The sequence below is a fragment of the Acyrthosiphon pisum genome, chromosome A2 (assembly GCF_005508785.2).
Source record: "Acyrthosiphon pisum isolate AL4f chromosome A2, pea_aphid_22Mar2018_4r6ur, whole genome shotgun sequence".
Taxonomy (NCBI): domain Eukaryota; kingdom Metazoa; phylum Arthropoda; class Insecta; order Hemiptera; family Aphididae; genus Acyrthosiphon; species Acyrthosiphon pisum.
The window spans coordinates 16,808,898-16,830,825 of NC_042495.1; the positions used below are offsets into that span (position 1 = coordinate 16,808,898).

At 27.7% G+C, this 21,928-nt stretch overlaps 2 protein-coding genes and 1 long non-coding RNA gene across 8 annotated transcripts in view; 2 read left to right on the forward strand and 1 right to left on the reverse strand.

Moving 5' to 3' along the window:
• LOC100573190 overlaps positions 1–8,944 on the reverse strand; it is a 12,800-nt gene extending 3,856 nt beyond the window's left edge. Inside the window, exons 1-7 of one of the 6 annotated variants that reach the window (XM_029489835.1) lie at positions 8,687–8,944; positions 8,038–8,312; positions 7,796–7,971; positions 6,037–6,162; positions 5,663–5,797; positions 5,461–5,599; positions 4,198–4,389 (exon numbers count right to left, since the gene is read on the reverse strand). In XM_029489835.1, the coding sequence (XP_029345695.1) occupies positions 4,198–4,297 (100 nt within the window). In that variant the 5' untranslated portion in view covers positions 4,298–4,389; positions 5,461–5,599; positions 5,663–5,797; ... (2 more) ...; positions 8,038–8,312; positions 8,687–8,944. Of the gene's footprint in view, positions 1–4,197; positions 4,619–5,460; positions 5,600–5,662; positions 5,798–5,898; positions 5,962–6,036; positions 7,972–8,037; positions 8,313–8,686 lie in introns of all 6 variants that reach the window. The other 5 variants (XM_029489832.1, XM_029489836.1, XM_029489834.1 and 2 more) reach the window with 5 other exon arrangements.
• A 210-nt stretch (positions 8,945–9,154) lies between these two features.
• Positions 9,155–11,800, forward strand: LOC115034110. Its single transcript, XR_003839504.1, has 4 exons — positions 9,155–9,617; positions 10,321–10,416; positions 11,008–11,090; positions 11,184–11,800. It is a non-coding gene; the product is annotated as an uncharacterized LOC115034110 (long non-coding RNA).
• A 5,660-nt stretch (positions 11,801–17,460) lies between these two features.
• On the forward strand, positions 17,461–20,570 carry LOC100573283 (E3 SUMO-protein ligase PIAS2-like). The gene is made up of 3 exons (XM_029489831.1): positions 17,461–17,599; positions 18,367–19,098; positions 19,165–20,570. Exons 2-3 carry the CDS (start codon positions 18,372–18,374, stop codon positions 20,208–20,210), a joined length of 1,773 nt encoding a protein of 590 aa, XP_029345691.1. The 5' UTR covers positions 17,461–17,599; positions 18,367–18,371; the 3' UTR covers positions 20,211–20,570.
• Positions 20,571–21,928: the final 1,358 nt, after the last annotated feature.

Consider the following 21,928-nt stretch of genomic DNA (forward strand, 5'->3'; position numbering starts at 1 on the left):
TAATAATAATAATAATAGTTATGAAAAATATAAAATCCAAAACCATAGTATGAATTAAAAACTGCATCGTTTATAAGTCAAGAATACTACAGAGTATGAGTGATCGAACACTGATATTATTTTTATAATAATTTTGGGAATTGTATCTTAATTTATTATCTTATATTTTCTCCCAATTTTAAAAGTTTAAAACGTCGGAACTTTATTGCTCCGTAACTAATTTATTAATCGATAACATTGTCGATAAAGCTGGACTCAGCTCACGGCTCGCATCTGATATCGAAATAATACGTGAAAATAATAAATTACAAAATTTCGGCCACGTTAATGTGGAAACATCGCATAAAATATTCTTTACTCATTTATTTTATGCTTAATCGTGCTTTACGGTACTCAACATACGAAATAATTTACGAAAAATGCAAACTATATAATATAATATAATATAATAATGGACATTTTAAGGAATGTGCAATTATAATTCCTAATAAAATTAATAACATATAGAATATAGATAAACAATATATTAACCTAACCTGTAGTGTATATATAAATATAATATGTAATTAATATAAAAAAACGTGAAAAAAGTAGAAAAAAAATTCAAAAAATTTCCAGATTTCGGGCGGCCATGCTGCTATTCCAGTGCACGGAGCAGTCGCCGCCCGGAGGAGCGTAGGTACGAAGGATTCGAATTCGAACATGCCTATCATCCTACGTTTGGGACACCTACGCCTAACCTACTACGCCACGATTTGTGTTGCTTTTCATGGTCAAAACTTCATTACTTAAGCTGTGACGCTGTGTATCAACGGAGAGACGTAAACCGTTATATTCGATATACATCTATGTAATCGTATATAATTTGATGTATCTACACACTGTTTAAACTTTAATTGTAATTTATTCAATGATCTGACCGTTATTTTTATGATTACATTATTATAATGTATGTTTGAATAATACATTTATTTAAATCAAACCGCAAAATTGGGTTTACGTTAAGCAATATACTAACGTTATTAAGAACCAAACAATAATGCAATATTTATTGAATCAAAAACAAAATTGTACACTTGTGCGTTGGAACGAAGACCGACCTACATTTCGTGAACGCGAAATTACAAACCGAATTTGCGTACAAACCGTTTTAAAAGAAATAAACTTAACAAATAGAGCACAGACGGAGATTGAAAAGACGAAACGAATCGAGAAAAACAGAGAAAGCAATAATAACGACTGACGCTGTCGAAAAACGGCGTAAAAAGCATTTGAAAACCGACCGCCGCCGCGGCGAAGGTACGCGATTGGACGCGTCAAGGAATCGTCGGGAACGGGTCGGGCGGACTGTAGAAACGGAGCGTTGCTTCTTTTTTTACGCCACGGTTTCATCATAGCCGGCGCTTTCCGTTCCATGGGTCGCCCTGAGTCAGCTGTTCTCGTAGTCAGCTGATCTTCATTTTATAGTATTAGATATACCTACCACATACGTTAGTTAAAATAGTAATAACAAATAACGAATATTTTAGACCTAAAACATAATATTCTTATTACCTACATAAAACTTTTACATATTATACATAACTATTAAATAAAATACATTTATAAGGAGTGAAAAGAATAATCATTATGATCATTAGGTTCTCACTTTTTTTAAAAGTTACATTTTGTCCCGAGTGACCCGCAATATGGAGTGACTTCGGACACGTATTAGATTTCATTAAAAACCGATGTTATAATTACAATGGTTAATTTCGGACAATATTAAATAATATTACATACATACAAAATTGAAATAAAAATATCCCATACATTTATTTATTTAATATTCTAAAAAAATAATTCTTTACTTTTCTATAAAAATGTCAAATTAAAATGTATAAAAATATTTCTATTTTAACTTGTATTGTAATTTTTTTTGTTCTTAACAGCATCAACTACATAGTTGATATCATTAGGATTATAATTCTTATACGAAAGACCTCCTATATTCTTGACATATGATCTAGGCATAGTTAATGTGTTGTTCTAAGTCACACCTTTTTTTTAATAATGAAGATGATTTAACACTACAGTGTGAAATCAAGTTACTTAACAATTTGCACATATAATTTAATTATTGCAATTAATATGCTGGTACTTTTAAGTAGGTAGGTACACATTATACTCCATTACTTTTGGAATATTCAGTTGTTATTAAAAAAAATTTAAGTATTGAATAATGTTATAATAGCAAAGTTACAAATATTCGAGTATAAGTTTTAAAACTTCATAGCATAGAGTACTATTTTAAACAGGTACCTACTTTAAATCTCAAGTATCAAGAAACCATTTTGTTGATATTGAATATTATTTTCTGTAATATTTGTACAGAAATGTTTATGCTTTAATTATAATGACTACTGACAAAATATAATTAACAAAATAAAAGGAATTTCTATATACATTTTAGGTAGAGAATTTGCATTATAAAACATATTAAAATAAAAAAATAGAATTTACAATACCTAGTAGTTTTATTTTAAATTTTAACTTTTAAATAAAATACCTATATTTAACTAAATAATAGTATAACAAATATTTGTTATAGGGTTTGAGTATTATTTAAATGTATTAGAGTAATATTGAGGAGATTCAGGAGTCTTAACATAATTTAATTTAGAACTGCAGTTGTCACGTGATTAAAATTGTTAAAATATATTGTTTATTAATTGTACTACCTACCTAATCCAATAGAGAGATACTTTATATTGAACAAAAGCAAATTTATATAAATTTTCAAAATATTCATAGTTATCAAATATGTTTGTGTCTTTATTGTATTTTTCTTCTTTGTTACAGTAAATTATAAATTATTATCTGTACTATTATATAAAATGGTAAGGGTTTTCTTGGACCGCGCTAACCGAGAAAACTACTGAACCGATTTGGCTGAAATTTTTTACTGTTATAATTGACAGTCTGCTGGAGGTCATAGTACCACTTTTGTTTAGAAAAATCCACCAGAAAAGTAGGAAATATGGATGTCAAAAATACAACAGAAAAAAATAAACTATAAAATAAAAAATTTAGTTTATTGTTGCAAATCAAAATAATAATAGTGTATTACAATGGTTGCTATTGGTTAATCGGGCATGTTTGTTGATTTGTATTATTATTTTTTGTTAATATATTGGTATATTGACGACCTCTGAGAAGAAGTTAGATTAATTTAAAATAGGTAAAATTTGGTTTCTTCTTATTCATCGGATTTTAGTACGGTTAGCTTAGATTAGGATTTTGTATTAGTTGGTTATCTTATTCCATCGTAGGTGGAATTAAGTAAAAATGACAAACTTGGTATAACTTTTATACTCTGGAGCTAAATCTTACACTTACGTATGGGTACAAACAGTACGGGGTCCGAGATCTACCACAGGTGGATTGCCTACCTGATAATATACTGCTGCAAATCAGAATTTTTATTCTGGGTAACAGAAAAGTTAAGATAAGTTTTGAACACCATACACCAAATATTAAATAAAAAATTGAACAAAGTTTGAGTCATATAGAGTTGGTACATTTAACGGGTAACGAAGTGCACGGGATCAGTTATTTTTAGTGAAAATGTATTTATCATTAATAGCAATAGAAACATTTCAATACGTTTTCATTAACCATTTTTATATTTACTTGCTGATCATATTAAATGATAAAATTTTAATGAAAAATTATGCATCTCATCGTCCGGAAGTAAAATAAACAACCAATCACAGATGAAGCTGTGACGGTTAGCTATAATATTATAATAAATATATAAAAATTCAGACTGATAAACCGTCTCCACTCAGAATCGTTTTTCTTATACTATTAAATTATATCATTGAATTCAAGTTTAGTACAATCCATTATACACTGATAATTTATATAATTATTTACGATTTTTTACGGGTAATAAATTTCATGGGTTCTGCTATAAAAATATATAAGATTAATACCGCTAGAAACATTTCAACAGGTTTTTAATGACCGTTTTTATATTTACTCGTCGATCACATTAAACGAAAAAATTTCAATAAAAAATTATACATATCATCGTTCAAAAGCAAAATAAACAACCAGTCACGGCGAAGCTGCGGTGGATCGGCTATTTATTTAAATAAACTATCAGGTTTTAAACATATGTTTTTTAAAGTTAAATTTTTAAATATAATTTACCTATTTGAATTTCTGTTGGATTTGACTGTGAGTTTGGTGTAGTAGTTGTGTTCGACAAACATTTTGGTGTAGAAATCAAATTGTTTTTTGGTGTTATCATTGTAGTTGTTTTTGCCAAGCATCTTGCTGGTGGGTTAATTTTAGTAGCTCCATCTTCATACCCAGCAGGATTATTAATAATAACACTTGTATCTAATAAAAAATATAAAACATTTTCCCTATAATTTGTTTATTACAAGATAAGTCATTTTATGCCTATATTATAGCCAGGTTTGCAATAAATATTTAGAATTGTAGTAGAACTTGTCTTTTTCTTCAGGGTTATTAATTGGCTGAAATTCTTCATAGCAGAGTTTTTTTACAATTAATGTGTTCTTAGAAGTTCTAATTTATGCAGTTTTTGAAACAAATTGATTAAATGCTTGAAAAAAAAAATGTAAGATTAAATAAATATAGTATTAATAATAAATCAATTATAGGGGTAGTTTTTTAGTGAAAATCTAAAAAATTTGAGCGTAAATCAAAAATTAATCATTTTTAAGAGCTTCTAGTCGAGATTTTAATTAAATTCACAAAACTCACGAAAAATTGTAAATTAACTTGTTAGTTAAAATTGTTTAAATTGCCAATATAATAATGTCTATTTTATCTTAATTACTTCACATTACACAAAATTATTTATAATAAATACTATTCCATTATAAACAGCCACTAGGATGTATCCGGTACTAAATTAAAATTTCAAATCAGCTACAAAAAATTCAACTATTAATAATGTTTTGACATAGAAGTTTATATGAACTTACTTTTTGACTTTTTTGGTAAAGGCGACCAAAAAACTAGCTGTATATTAGCATTGATTTTACATATATTATGTTTTTAATTATTATAATAGGTATACATTTCATTTAAATATTTTCGCTTCAATGTTAACTAATTCTTGTTCAACATTTAAATTATAAAATACAAAATTAAATAACTATTCAATGTTGGATAAAGTTTTAATTTTAAATATTAGTATTATTATTAGTGAATTTGATATTTTATTCTGTTTCTTTGCTATTGCCGAATAAACATTAAATTGTTCAGGTTATGAGGTCATGATATTACATCATCTAATAAATTATCACTACTAATTATTATGTTATAAATTATGATACTAAAATAATATTATCAATTAAAAACAAAACTTTCTGGTTAAGGATTGACTGTGGAAATATACAGGGACAAAATTAATACATTTATATACATTTTTATATTAACCTATTTTATTGATTTTCTTTCCATCCTACATCTACGACAATGGTTAATGCAGATTCAACTATATTCGATTCTAAGTCAGCCAATAAATGTAACGCAGCAATTTCATCCTCTTTAAGTCTTCGACCTTTATATTTATATCCTAAAAATACATCAAACAATAGAATATAGTACATCAAAATTTTATTTTTAGAAAATATACTACCTATAAGGTCTGCTTTTAAGTCTCATACAACATTAAAGTGATCAGATGAAATAAATAATGTATCAGGTTTAAAACGGTCACCTATTTTGAATTTCTGAAACCCATTCTTTCCGATAGTTAAGATCTTTTGGAAATCTAAGCATAATATATTTTAAATGCATATAATAATCGATAAAACAAATACCTAAATACCTAAATAATAAATTATTATCAGTTACTTGAATATGTTTTATTACCAATTCATCAATATGCAGTTTCGGTCTTTTTGGACATTACCTATAGTAGGTATACACTTAACACTACGCATGTATTATATTATATAAATATTAAAATTTAATATAATGCATTAATAATAATTTTATGTAAGTAGGTACCTGTGAAATTATATGTTGGATCTTCCATATTTTTTTGATTTGTAGTAGTTATTTATGCAAGTAGCAATAGCACAACATGAGCCTCCTTTCTGCTTTAATATCTTTGATTCCATAATACATATAAACCTATGAAACGTATAAACAATGAAAATATATGAAAATAAAGTAAAAATTAAATAAATATTTAAATAATGTATACAGTACAACTCAAGTTGACTACTAGCTGTGTACACCACTGAACTGATAAGTACAAAGTAAAAATAATGTTGAATGACTGTTGTATTGTTGACGCTGAGTGTACATGTCCTCGTGGAAAAGTAGTAGAATAGTAGAACAAGAACAAAATGCTAATGTTGTACCTACTGGGTTTTGGTTATTAAATAATGGAGTTTTAGAGAGCATCTCCCGATTGCGTTGTAAATTCTGAGTACATTGTGGAGATAAAATGTCCATGGAAGTACTGGAATAAAAGTTTAGATATTGAGCTTGCCAAAAACTTAATCTACATGGTATACATAAAAAACAAAATTATTTACATTAACAAAAAACACTTTTATTGGGATCAAATCCAAGGGCAACTATATATAACCAAACGAAAGTTATGTTACCTAGTAATTTTGACACCAGGTCAATCAATAATAACCCAAGTAGAAAAGGATCCAGAATGGTTTCCAAATCTTAAAATATTAGACAATTTTTTCATTGAGACTCACATTCCTTTTCTTATTGAAGAACAATGTAGCACATAATTTTTTAACGTATTAATTAATTGTACTCAAAGTTATATATTTACAAGAGAATTTAGTATTTACAGTTACATTAAAATATAATATATAAAAATGAAGTTACAAAATGTCAATTAATAATATTTTTTTATTATGAAATAAAATATTTTGAACAGGCGGTTCGAGACTAGAACTAACTTGGATTTACCATTTAGTTTTCAACTTCATGAATAAGTGGATGTTGAAGATTTGTTAGTGCAGCAACAACTTCAAAAATTTGCTGTCCTAGTCTTAACATTGTAGAGGGAATAAAATTTAAAATTGCAAAACATTTTATTCTTTGTATGGCCCTTTCAATATGAAATCTTGCCTTAGCTATGACTTCAGTTTGTAATACTTATTCAGGTGTAAAATGAGGTGGTATATTTAAAGATACACCAGGTGGTAAAATGTCTCTGATTAGAAAACCTTTGTCAGCTAAAATTAGGTCTCCCTGTACTAACTGCTCTAAGAGTCCAATTTTCAATGTAATCACTTTGTCAGATGTAGAACCAGGAAATAAGCTACTTACAAAAGTAACTACACCATTAGGTACGATTCCTAAAAGAACTTTTCATGTGTTTCTATGCTTATAACTGCTATATGTATCTCTTTGAATATTCATAGATTGTTGAGATACTGATGTGAAAATTTCTGTGCAGTCAATTACAATTTGACAATTCATAAAAGGCTTGAAAGAATCAGGTGAACAAGTTTGATTTTTTTGTCTAGAAGGTATTTTATTCATACACTTTAAGAAAAGTACATTATGTAAAATGTTAATCCAAGTGATACTAATATTAGTAATTGTACTCCTACTGCACTTAAATTTTGTAGCCAAATCAAAATGTGGGAGTTATATCTTAATTTCATTAGAGTTATAAGAAGTTGGTCTGGTTTACTTGTACACTCAACTTTCCAACCAAAGTGGTAATAGAGTTTTGAATTTTTTAATAAATTATAAAGAGCTATAAAAATTTCATTTGTAGGCAAACCTGTATAAGACTGTAATAATTCATTATTTTGACTTAAGTTTTCATAGTTAAATGAAAGACTCAATTGTTTTAAGTTTAATTTCATGGCTTTGTTTTCCTCCTTGAGAAAATAGTTCTCAGATTCATGAATAATTGAAGCTATGTTTGAAGATTTAACTGAGTCTGTGCTAAAATTACTAAGTATATACAATTTAATATCATACTATAGCCTATAGCAATAAAATATACTATTATATATTTACCAAATAATTGATTTTGAAGGAGTAGACAAATCTAATGGACTTTCATTTGTAATTAACTCATTAACAACTATAGTTCATCATCATATTTAACTGGTATGACATCCATTTGAATTATTTATTTAGATAATTTTTTCTCGTTTTCTTTTCTGGAGTCAAATGATTTAAGGTAAATTGTTGAAGAACGATGAGGCAAAATTGTAGGTTCATTTTCTTTTTTGTTATTTTCAAAATGACAACTACAAACCCTAGCGCCTGATTTTGGTTCATCAGTTCTTCTAATTTAAACATATTTAGTTAAAAACCATACATAAATAAAAAATATTTCAGTTTAATATCTTATAATCGGTATGTAAGCATAGCAAAGTTAAAAGTTTTTAAATATGAAAGAAGAAACCTGAGCAATTTAATCCAGCGTTTTTTAATTTTAGGATCTTTAGGTATTCTAAAAAATTTACAAAGATTTTCATTGTAATGATTATAGCCATAAGCCCAGCACATAACCATTTTACTAAAATATAAATAAAAGCATAACAAAATAAAATAGCTATAATTCTATTAGCAGCATGCAACTATTTAGTTATTTTTCAATTTTTTATATTATTTTAAATGATTGTAAGGATGAAAATAAATAAATAGATTGTGTACTTACCTATATTGTAGCTTAAAAGTAAGCATTGGCTTTTAAAAAAACTTTATTAAACATCAAACAAAAAGTGTATTATTTTATATGGTTAAAGTGATTTGTTTGGATCCAAAACAGAAATACTGATATGAGTGATAACACGCGTGACGTCATTGCTATCCAAGCGTATAAACAATAAAAATTATCTGCGAAATATGCGATAATTTTTGTTATCATAAAAAGTGAAGATACCACCATCGAGCGCTATTTAAGATATACAGGTTAAAAATCGGCCTATAACCACGATTTAAGATATAAATAAAATAAAATATAATACAAAATACGATACAAAATAAATCATAATACCATCTTATTTGTCATATGAAATACCATACAATTTCCAACCGACGTTGAAGCTTAAAATTCATGGCGAGAGTTCTCTATCTAGTACTGTATAGAAATCTATGTTTCCTATTACTTCTATAATCTAAAAACCTTGAACCTATCGATTTATGGCTAGCGTAGATAATCTTTATTATCTATGATGGCTAGAAAGTACAATTGAGCGGCTCTTCAGTTATCAGTGGCACCGCCGCACTACATTCTAAAATATCGAGAACATGATCGATGGATTTCTTTTTAATTTATGTCTGGCTTTTCTGTACCCACGGCCTTTTCCTAAAAATATAATTGGCAACACTGGAAATATCGAACACGTCATGCTCACCGATGATTTGGATACGATGAAGTGGCAACGACACGGTCGGCGGGGGTCGGGGGACGGCCATCAAATGTTATACGCGAGGTTCCAATCTTGGTTCTACACATACGCTGTTCGTTTCCAGTCCTTAAAATCCTTAGTTCTTATACTCACAGACGGACCATACGAGGCAATCGCGGCCATAGATATATATTATAGAGCCTTTCTCGGAGGATCGTATTACTACTATTATCTGTGGTTTGTATTTACATTATATTGTGAATTATAAAATTAATTTAAAAATGGTGGTAAGTGGATGTCACTCTGCTGTACAGTATTTTACAAGTGGGTATTTACTCAAGCATACAATAAAAAGTGTTTATTAAAGTCGTTTATTTTCCATAATACAATATATGTATATCGGGCTAAAATCATAGAGTAATATACTCTATGGATAAAATACACTTAAGCAACCCACTCACGATTTAAATTTTTTTTTTCAAACGACTTTTTTTTATGTTTACAACGATGGTGTAAATTTTTTTACAGGAAAATATTATTATAGAAGTTTTAGCTTTCCAAAGTTTCAATTTTAAGTGTAGTGCTTGCGCGTGGATATCACTTTTTCGCAACAGTTCAGCCGATGAAAAATGTAGCATATTGAGTGTTTATGGGTTATAATAATATAAACAGAATAGGTACTTCGATTAGCTATAACCTTGAAACTAAATTCGTGTGCCAAATTCTGATTTCACGAACATTTTAAACATTTTAATATTTTACAATACAAACGTATAATAGTCGTAGTGATCATGACAAATTAAAATTATAATTTGTTATGGTAATGATAACATGATCCTCCGAGCTGACGCTATATCTTTAGCATTTAATATCAATTGTATTTATTCTAATGTACTTACCTAGGTACTTATTACGATATATATATATTTTGTGGTTGCAGTTAATTTTTAACAGTCTGATCATACATTTATGTTCATTATAAATTGTGTGTATTTGACAAATTGGACGTATACAATACTACGACTCATTACCATTTGTAAGTAATATATTATTAATTCAATTTTATGTGTAGTCTTTGTGTGCCAATCTTACTAACTATGAGGATATCATGTTAATGAATAATGAGTTAAATCCTATTAAAACCTAGAGGTTTAATGACTGAATTGATAGGTAATTATTATTTCAATGACAAAGATTCTTTATTAGGAAATCTGATAAATTATACATCAACATTTGAGACCGGGGGGACTAGAATTCTCGTGGTATACCTATTTGTCATTGCAAATATTTGCATTATGTTTACAATTAATAGGACACCATACCCTCATTTATTGTTTTAATTTTACAAGTACAAGTGTATTAAATCAGATTAATAAAGGTACATTAAACTCTTGAACATAAATTTGCAATATAACTTACTTTAAAAAAAAAAAAATGTGTTTGGGTCCTATTAAGTGAGAACTTTGTTTAAAAAAACCACTTTTTCAAAACATTATCATAAAGTCTTTATTAAGATATAGTTAATTGAATTTTAAAATTGTTGATTAACCTGTAAAATGAATTTTATTAATTATAAATAATTATTATATTAAGATTATTAATAAATTAATAACTATAATACTTAAAGGAAATATTTTGATCAAAATATTCAGCCTGTAATGCGTCAAAAGCAGTAATTGCAGAGATCTTACCAGAAAAGGACTCATTAAAGTAAATAATGTACAGTTATTAATTATATTGTGTATAATACTTTATATTGAGGATATATACTTCTTTAATTTTAAATTAATTAATTTAAATAAGAACGCACAGGTTCTGCGCACTTTTTTCCCCTTCCACCAGTCATTACCTATGCGCACAGTTAGTTGGGAACCGGTCGCCGCCGAAAGAAATATAGATTTCTTTTTTTCAAAGGTAAATACAGTCAACTCTGGCGACTTGAATCTTGATAACTCAAAATTTTCGATATCTCAAACAAATAAAAATTTTCTTCAAATAATATTAACACATTAAGATTTTGATAATTTTTAGTATGTTAAATTTTTTTTCCTCTGTGAACTTTGAGTTACCGAGAGTCGACTGTACTTGTATAAATGAAAAGTGTTTTGCATGAATATTTATTTAAATTATATAAATATAAATTTTCGATTTATTATTATTTGATGTGAGGCTAATATTAAAGCTACAATACAATTTAACTGCTTACAGCATTTTGGTTTTTGAGTAAGGTAGATATTCAAGAATGATGTATTATATTAATAATTATCTATTGTGTTATATAGTACTTTAAACATTAAGTATGAATTATACTTAACATAATATTAAACATGTTTACCAATAATCATCCAAGACCTTATATAGAGATATAAAATGTTGTTTCATTTTACTAGAAGTATATAAAGTAATTTTTTCTTCCATATTTTACCCATTTAACTATTTTTAAAGTTGTAGTGCATATTTTGTTATATTTAAATTTTGAGTACAAATTACCAAGGCTGGGCATTAACGAGTTAAAAATTAAAATTAAGTTAAAACGTCAAGTTGATTTTAATTAAGTTAATTAACTCGTTACTTTTTTTTTCAAATTAACTTTTAACTTAATAAGTTACTTTTTTTCAAGATTAACGTGTTAACTTAAAGTTTATTTTATTCCAAAATTATCTAAATTAAGTTAATTTTCGTCCTAAGAATAACGCACATTTTTTAATGTGTTTTTACTTGGATGTATCGTTTTAAATTTACCCAGTAATTTTCTTGGAAATAAAAAAAAACTATCTAATAAACCATATAATATGACTGGATTTTTTTTTTTTTGCAAATTAGCAAATTTTAACTTTACACTAAGTTAAGTTACTTTTTTTTCAAAGTTAACTTTTAACTTAACTTAACTTAATTATTTAAAAATAACTTAACTTAAAAAGTTAAAAAAAATCGTTAACTTGCCCAGCCTTGCAAATTACATGTACATTTTAAAATTAGAATTGGTATTTTGACTGATAAAAATTAACTATAGGTTCTATGTTAACTTGTTGATAAACAATTATTTGTTTTGCATTAGGTAACTAATTCAGCTATTAAATTTATTTTGAATTGATTGTAAACCTAACAAATTATAATTTCCAAATATAAGGTTTAGTGTTATACATTTTTTTTATTAATATTTTTACCATAGGTGCCCTTTTTCTTAAATTCTGTATGCATATTTCATAATTTTGACTGCATGTTGTATGGCGTATTATGATACGTATTATGATATCCCATTGAAAATTTCTAGGCACACCACGGTCTGTGGCACTAAAAAACAAGAGCGCTACAAAAGTTCATTATAGTCACAATCATTTTTTATGCTAAAATCTATTATTGTTTTAAGTTGTAAGGGAATATGTTTATTGAGTGAGTCAAGGTGACTTAACCTTACAATAGTTACATACATAGAATATTGACAGTGGTATAATATAATATCACTATCTTTACTTAATAATACAATGAATACAATGTTAATAAGCATATTTTAATAGCAATAATAATAATAACTTTATTGCAATAATAACATCTTTATATATCAAACAAAATAATAAAATATAGGTAGGTATATATACTTAAAATATAACTTTATATATTTTATGAACGTTTTACAATATTTCAGCACTCCCAAAAAGCAGAGCTTGTGCTGGGAGAACCAGTTCTTAAAAGAATTTATGTAAGATATAAGTACTAAAGTAGTAAATGATAATATTAAAAATATAAATTACATTAAATACAGTAAAATGAGACTTAATTAGACTAAAAACAAATATATAAAGATCATGAAATGGAGTAAAAAAATATAATAAAGAGGCCAATAAATAAGAGGCAATAACAAAAATTAAATACAATCTAAATCTAATTTTTTTTATATATTTTTTAAAAGTAGTAAGATTCTTAAAATTATTTATACTAATATAATAAATGAAACACATAAATGTAAGCCAATATAAAATGTACTTTTTTGATCAAATACTTTAGTACAATTTGGTAAGCATATATTAATATTTTGTTTAAACCTAGTTTTATGTTTATGATCAAATATTGGTATTATATGTTTGTGCTTATATAAATCTATCAGAATAGACAAATTATAAATAAATTTGAAGTTTTTTACATTTAGTGACTCATATAAAATGATAGTGCTAGTTTGAAAAGGCAAATTAAATAAATATTTAATAAGATAATTTATAGTAAACCAAATATATTCAAAAGATCATTAATAAAAGTTATAAATAATAATGGGCCTTACACAGTACTTTGAGGAACCCCACAAGAAATTTCTAAAGATTCACTAAATGTATCATCAATTTTAACTCTTTGGGTTTGTCCACTCATAAAGGATTTCAAAAGGTTATTTGCCACTCCTCTTATACCAGCCCTATCTAATTTCTGTAGTAAAATATCATGGTTTACACAGTCAAGAGCTTTATGAACATCTAGGAAAATACTTTATAGTTTTTATCAATATTTTAAAATTATAAAATTATCAACCTCAAATAGTGCGTCATTTATCGAAATTCCGGTTCGGAAACCAAATTGTTTTTTAGAGAAAAATCAGGGCTTTGCATCGTAATCATTTTTTCGGGTTTTGGGTTTTGAGTGTTGAAGGAAAATTAGGATTTTTGAAATCAGTTGTTACGGGTTAATACACTTTTCTGGTTAGAGTTAAATGCAAATTTATTCGGGTTAATTATGGTTAATTCTGAGTGTTAAAAAAAAACATGTTGTATATCAATTAACATGAGATTTTCAATGCAAATTTGATATAGTCATCTGATTTTATATTTAAAGTAAACATAATGAAAAAAATTAAAAAAATTAAATTAAATATTAATACTTATTAGTTATTAGTTTATTACTTAATACTTAGGTACTCAATCCTTATTCAACAAAAGAAAGTTCTCGCTTATGACATATTTTATTTTTTAACTGAACATATTTTCGTTATATTTATTTTTGATTAAGAATGTTAGACAACACAATTACTACTGTCTATTATTGAATATTGTGAAATAAAATGAAACAATCATCTAGCATCAAGGTCTTTTTTAAATATTTAATTAACTATTTTGTAGGTTACAAAAAAAAATTGATTTATCCGTTACACAGTCACACTACTATCTTCTTATCTTCTTAGTTGCGTTAGTTGCAAAAAATACATAAAAATTGATATGGCACTTAATTTTCAATAATTTGGGTTTCCGGCAAACCTGAATGGAAATATTTCGTTGTGATATTTATTTGGGTTACCTAATTCGGGTTTCGGATTTCGTGTTACGTTCGGGTGCAAAGCCCTGGAAAAAAGATTTTCTAACCTTAATATATTTTTCAAATATTTTGGATAAAGTTAGAGATAAAATGATCGGTTGATAATTTCCACATATTAATTTATCACCCGATTTAAATAGAAGTATAACTGTACATTTTTTGAAATTTGTAGGATATTTACCAGTTAATAATGATTTATTAAAAATAATTGCTAACGGTGAGGAGATAGATTCATGTACATTTTTAAGTAAAAAATTTGTCACATAATTTTCATAAAAAGAATTATAATTCTTAATTTTTACAAGGAGTGCTTCAATTTCATTAGCGTCTATATTATATTAGATATAATATTACAAATAATAATAATAATAATAATACAAAATAAAAATATAAAATTATGTTAGAGCTTTTCCGGTCCTTTAATAATACTCTACATTGCAACATCTTTAAATGTGCTAGGTAATTTCTTTGACCTCATAGATCTGGTTAATACCTCTCTAACTAATACTCTTTTGTTAGGCTTATTTTTCCTGTAATAATATTTTTTAAGTGTTTGCTATTTCTTCTATTCAGACGGTATATAACAATTATTATATTCAAATTTAATATTGTAACACAAATGTCTTCTTACTCAAAACTCAACTTATTACCAACTTGTTGTACAATATTTATTTTTTTTTTTTAGATTTTAAAAGTGTCTGACAAACTTGGCAAATTTGTGTTTACAAAAGTGAAGGTCTTGACTGGAGCAACTCTTGGAATAGCCAGCTCAATTAAATTGACTGCAGATTATCTAACACTGCTTTGTTGAGCTATTATAGAGGTATAAGCTATAAACATTTAACATTTTTTAGATTAATAAAAAATAATTCAACTTACAGTCATACTTATAGTAAAATAAAATATAATAATACTGATATTTTTAAAAATTATAGATAATATTTATCTAAAAGTATAAAATATTATGATTTATCGATTTAATAACAAGCCTGGTCAAATTAATGTTTTTTTAAACTCAGTTTTTAACTTAACTTAAACTTTTTAACTCATTAATACCCACCCTAGTAAAATAATTACCTATAGATTTATTTTTAGAGTAATGATAGTAATATAAGCAAGTATTTGTTTTAAGCTGACTAAATTCACTCAAAATCAATAATTAAGTACAAGGACTTATCACACTCACGTATCAAATGTGCTACTTTTAAATGGTATCAAATACGATTAAATAATATATTGTAATTGTATTTTCATTATTTTTTTATGTCGATACAGTAAAACTGATAATATAAAATATAAAATTACTAACATTTTATTATGGAACATTTATGTGTAGGTAATATTATTTTTATTCTATTATTATTATTTTTATTATTATATTTTATTGTTAAAGGTTAATTTTATAATACCACTGATTACAGTAGACTACTCTTTAAAATACTAAAAAAAAATTACTATCTTCAGTACGGTACACTTGCCAGTTGCCCCCAATCTCCCAACAAATAGTGGGCCGGTAAAAAAGTATTTTCCCGGGCTGGTCCGAAATTCCAATCTGTCCCTGAATTACTAAGTAATATGGACTGACAGATTACAGATCATCTTTTGCACAGATTCGATTTTCGTTTAAAATGATGGACATTGAATTCAAATATTACACATGCCTGATAGTAACTGCTACTCAATGACAAGTTATATTCAACATCTACTGAATAGCAGAGAGGTTACCAACCCATTTTCTTTCTTTTTTTGTTTTGTTTTAGTAGTCATAATATAAGGTACATAATAATAGTAGTATAATTGATCCCTTTTTTAAAACTCTTTAGTAACTTTTAATCGAACAACTTTCCACATCACACCGGAAAATAATAGACATGTATCATCAGCGTAAGTTATGATTTGTCTATCAATTTTTAAATCACATATTGAATTAATGTATAATATGAACAGTAATGGGCCCAAGACACTATCTTGCGGTAATCCACAATTAATACTTACTTCTTCGCTTGTGGAGTTATTAATTTGCACTATTTGTTTTCTGTTATTTAAATAACTTTTAAACCATTTTAAACTGCTATTTTTTAAACCAAAATTTGGTAAAATGTTATGCGTTTATAATTTCGCGTTATTGGTTGCCCCAAACAACCGATGCATAATACAATTACGTTACCCCAGCAATCTTATTGATATAATTTTTTTAAAGCATTAAATCGTGAGGAAGTATCTAATAATGTATTAAAAATACTATGAAACTAAAGTATTAGCAAAAGCATATCTATGATTCATTAAATTTCCACGCAGCGGAGAAAATATAAAAACAATTTCTGACTGATTTCGCATTACAATACTTATTTAAGTTGCCCCTAGCAATCGATGCATAATAAATAATAACGTCACGATAGAAACTCGTTGATGCATTTTTATTTATCGTATGTTTTTATTTAATCAAAATGTTATTTCTTCAAATTTTATTTGCGCTACAGAAGTTACAACAAAACTCATCTTTATAAATTAAATTGTTGGATATATCAAATTTGTAATTATAACTTTGAGTTCTGAACACCAGAAAGCTTATTGCAAACGTAAACGTGCCATAGCCCAGTGGTCTTCAAGCTTTAAAATTGGGTCGCGATACGTCTTATTTTTAAAATAAAAAATAAGTTTAATATATGGAATAAATAAAAATGCAGTTTATATAATCTATAGTATATAATATAATGGATATCAAATCACAGTATATTCAGTCTATTCAGTTATAATAGGTATTACTATACAATATAGGCATTAAGCAATTTTAGCTTTGTTTTTGTTTTTCTTCAAAGCTTACGTGGGTCGCAAAAAATGTCCGAAAAAGTGGGTCGCGAGTCCAAAAGGGTTGAAGACCACTGCCATAGCCGATCGTCAAGAATTTGAGCAGTTTAAAATCGGTACGCCATCTATTTTGTCAATAATTGATGAAAAAAAGTATGCGATATTTAAATCCCATCGTGAAACTATGAAGTTGAAAGAATGTAAGCACAGAAGCTGCTTCTCGCAAATATGAACAAAACAAACTAAAACGAAAACACGAGCTCACGAAGACCCGCCGACTAAACGTTTGAAACGTTTCGTGTCCGATCGTAAATTCGTAACGTAGGTGACATTAAGGACCCGCATAAACATATCAATGATTCATTATTTTTGTAGTGGAGAAAATATCAAGTACCACGCCATGTATCACAGTCAATTCATTTTTTTTTTTGTGGTGTCCCTCTAGACAAACTTGAAGGAAAGAACTTAGGAAAATCACTAACTAACCTAGGTTTGTTGTTATAAACCAAAGATATCAGGTAATGAAAAATCAGGTTGATTATTATTATTACTTTCTTGGACGAGCTTTCAAATATTTATCACCCTTTACAGGAATTTGATCTAGTTAGGTTATTTGGTTACCACAATTTAAGTTTGTTATGAATCTAAACAGGTTACATAATAATCCATGCATATTCTATTTTAAAGATGATAAAATATATTTATACCCTGTTCAAAATAAGAAGCACATGGGCGGCCATGGGCAAAACCGGTTTTATTACGTAAATCTATGGGCTTCTTATATTGAACAGGGTATATATTTATTATGTGATAATTATAACTATTTATAAATAAACATTTACTTGATAAAAAATAACTAATTAAATTATTATTATTTTTTTAGTGACCATGATGACCAACCATGATGAAGATTATAAAAACATGCTGGCTGTTTTCCGGACTACCGACTTGCAAACATTATTGGGAGCTTTTGGTCAAAATAAAACAGGACGAAAATCTGACTTAAAAGATCGGGCACTTGAATTATTAAGAACTAGACCAATTGGCTTTAACCACGCGGCATACGGACCAAAAATATATGAAATATATTGTTCCATTACAGATTTGCCTCATAATGATGATAGAATGATACACGGCTCATTACAAACCCAACAGGGACAAATGACGACCATGGGGCAGACACAGGCTCCAAAACCAAGAATGTACCAACCTCCACCACAATATCCTCAACAGCCAATGCATATGACCCGAGCTGGGTTACCACAGGTTATGCCGCATATTCAAAGAGGCATTAATTATAGTAATTCAATTAGACCAAATACTATGGCTAACAATACCATTCAATATATATCAGGCAGTTATCAACCTTCTGGACCTTGTTCTATTGCGTCATCTAATTTATCCTCAAGTCAACAAATGAATGTGGTCTCACAAGATCCATTGAGATATGATACGAGAGGAATGCCAGTTAGAAATAATTCGTATACTCCATCTCCTGAAACTGTAGCCCTAATCAAGTTCAAAAAGTTACCACTTTATGAGGTAATTGACGAAGTTATAAAGCCAACTTTTCTAGCCGGCACGGAGAAATGTACATTACAAAACTATCCTAGAGGTAACAATATATTTTTTTATTTATCTTAAGTTAATTATATTTATAATAAGTATTTTATTTATTTAGGTATGAAAGAATGGCAATTCAAACTTTTTGTGCCAGCCGAGAACGTCAATATGGTTGCCATGAATCGTGATGTTTCCCCAGGAAAAAATGAGTATATTTATCAGTTCCAGATTCGAATTAGTCAGTTAGTGTATCCTATAATTAATGAGGTAACAGACTATATGCCTCTTGGACTAAAAATTCGGTTTGGTCCGAAAGCATGTCCATTACCACCTACTGCTCCTAATACTCGACCAGGAGCTGAATCCAGACGATCTCCAAGACCTATAAATTGCACTCAACTTGTCAAACTTTCTCCAATCACTCCCAACATGATCTATGTAAATTGGACTCCCGATGAAAAAAATTATGTTATAGCTATGTATCTTGTAAAAAGATTAAGTTCAGAAACGTTGATACAAAGACTTAAAGATAAAGGAGGTAGGAGTTCAGAAGAGACCAAAAACTATATAATTAAAAAGTTAGGGGAAGTGGATCCAGATTTGGCCACTACGTCTTATCGATTTTCCTTAGTATGTCCATTGAGTAAAATTAGAATGAAGGTACCTGCTAAATCTATACATTGTGATCATTTACAATGTTTTGATGCTAGCACATTTATTTTAATGAATGAGAAAAAGCCAACATGGATGTGCCCAACTTGTAATAAACCTTGTTTGTATGACGACATACAAATAGAAAATTATTTTTTGGACGTTGTTTCAAGTCCAACCCTCAAAAACTACATCACGGAAATTGAAATTTTAGCTGATGGCACATGGATAGCTTATGAAAAAAATAAAGAGATAAAAAATAAGATACCAAATAGTACACCTGATGCAAAATTAGAACCTATTGATTCTGTGGATTTAGTTAGCGACGAAGAAAAATCCGTTGATATGAATGTAGAACTAAACACTGAAACTGTCAAACGCCAAGAAAATGAAAATTTCAGCTTTGTCGATTTGACATTAAGTGACAATGAAGAAGAACCGCCAAAAGAAAAAGATAAACAGGAAAATGAGGCACAGGCTATTGATGCTATACAAACCAGTGGCTGTAGTTGATTTAAAACCACAAGCTCAAGTACAACCACAACAAGCTATTACCAGTTCTGAGCAAGGAATAGTAATTGTAATAGACAGACAAGATAAAATTAATTCTTATAATGTTATATTTAATACCTAAATATTAAGATTATAATATAATTATATCCTTCTTTTTTATATATTATTTAAATAAAATTTTAATTTAACATAGTAATAATACATGCGGTTTAAGATACTACTTATGTTAATGGCCTCAAACTCAAATTACCAACAGGCCTATATATCAATTATAATAGGTCAAAGGTTTGAGGGCAAAACACTTTTTACTCATTTTAATACTAAATCTAAAATAATTGAAATAAATGAAGACACCATTTATTTATTTTATTTATTATAATATATTTTTTTAAATTAATATTATTATAGTATTTATTTCTTCAAAAATTTAAAAAAAAAAATGTGTTTTGTAATACCTAGTTAGAGTCAGATAATATTATTATGTTATAACTGTATATAATACTAGGCATTACAAATCACATATTTAATTTTATTTAAAAACAAAAATTTCATTTTTGAAGAAATAAATATTTACTGTGGGCCACATTTTTGAGACCACAGACCTACGTAATGTTTGGCCAGTTAGGATATATCCTATATCAAGATAAAATACCCCAAACAACCTGTTTCCGTTCGGCAGTATACATCTTCCTCATAATAGCATAATATGTGACCTGGGGGATTGGAAAAAATTTGTAAAACCGGTATATTCTACTTTGAGACAAAGATAAATTATAATATTATTCTTATTACCATAATATTTTACAAAAATAAACAAGTACTTTTTTCACTTTAAATTCTTTCATTTTTTTGTATTTAACCTATTCTAAAAGATATTATAGATATGAAATAACTAATAATAGGCAATAGTAAAATAGTTTGACAGGAAGAATAATAATGCGAGAGAGGTGTAGAAAGGGGAAATAGTACGCGAGCGTATCTAGCGCAGCCTGGCTTACCACAGGCATACTACCCATTCGGCATTCCGTCAAACGATAAACGTAAGGCGGGAATAAATTTGGTAAATGGTTTATCATTAAAGTATAGATGGCGCCAGATTCGTTCATGTACGATTTCCCCTCGTACACCTCTCTCGCGGACACTAAGCGGCTCGGCAGTAAACGTCTCGTTTCCAGTCCAGTGTAGTAGTCCGTGGCACCAGTCGACGGTGGGCTTTATCATTTTCCGGATAAAACTGATACAGTCTGATAATATTGATATAACAAATTTTACAATTGTAATTTGTAGTTATAATTTATAATTTATATGCACATATCTTATAAATATTAAATTATAATTTATTAATTATAAACAGTCTAGTGCACATACCAGTCATACCTGCTTTAGATATTATAATGAATAATCATGAACATGATGTTTTAACTTTAATGAGTTATTTATCATCGAGCGAAAGCGATGACGATGAATTGATTAATTATATTATAAAACAGCCTGTTATAAGACCTAAGATTTCTAATTTTATTTCTAATGTTGTTCACTCATACTCAGATAAACAGGTATCATCATCAATACTCATTAGTCATTACACATTTTTATATTTAATAATTTGAATTAAAATATTTGAAATTTTGAATGTGCATTGAATGAGAAATAAAATATGATTTATTTAATATAATATACCTATTATTTTTAGTTTAAAGGCAGCTTTAGAATGGAAA

Excerpts from the sequence above, each read along its gene's own strand:
- LOC100573283 (XM_029489831.1), top strand. The coding sequence starts at position 18,372 with ATGATGACCAACCATGATGAAGATTATAAAAACATGCTGGCTGTTTTC. Across the intron at positions 19,099-19,164 it reads ATTACAAAACTATCCTAGAG|GTATGAAAGAATGGCAATTC; the intron begins GTAACAATATAT and ends TTATTTATTTAG.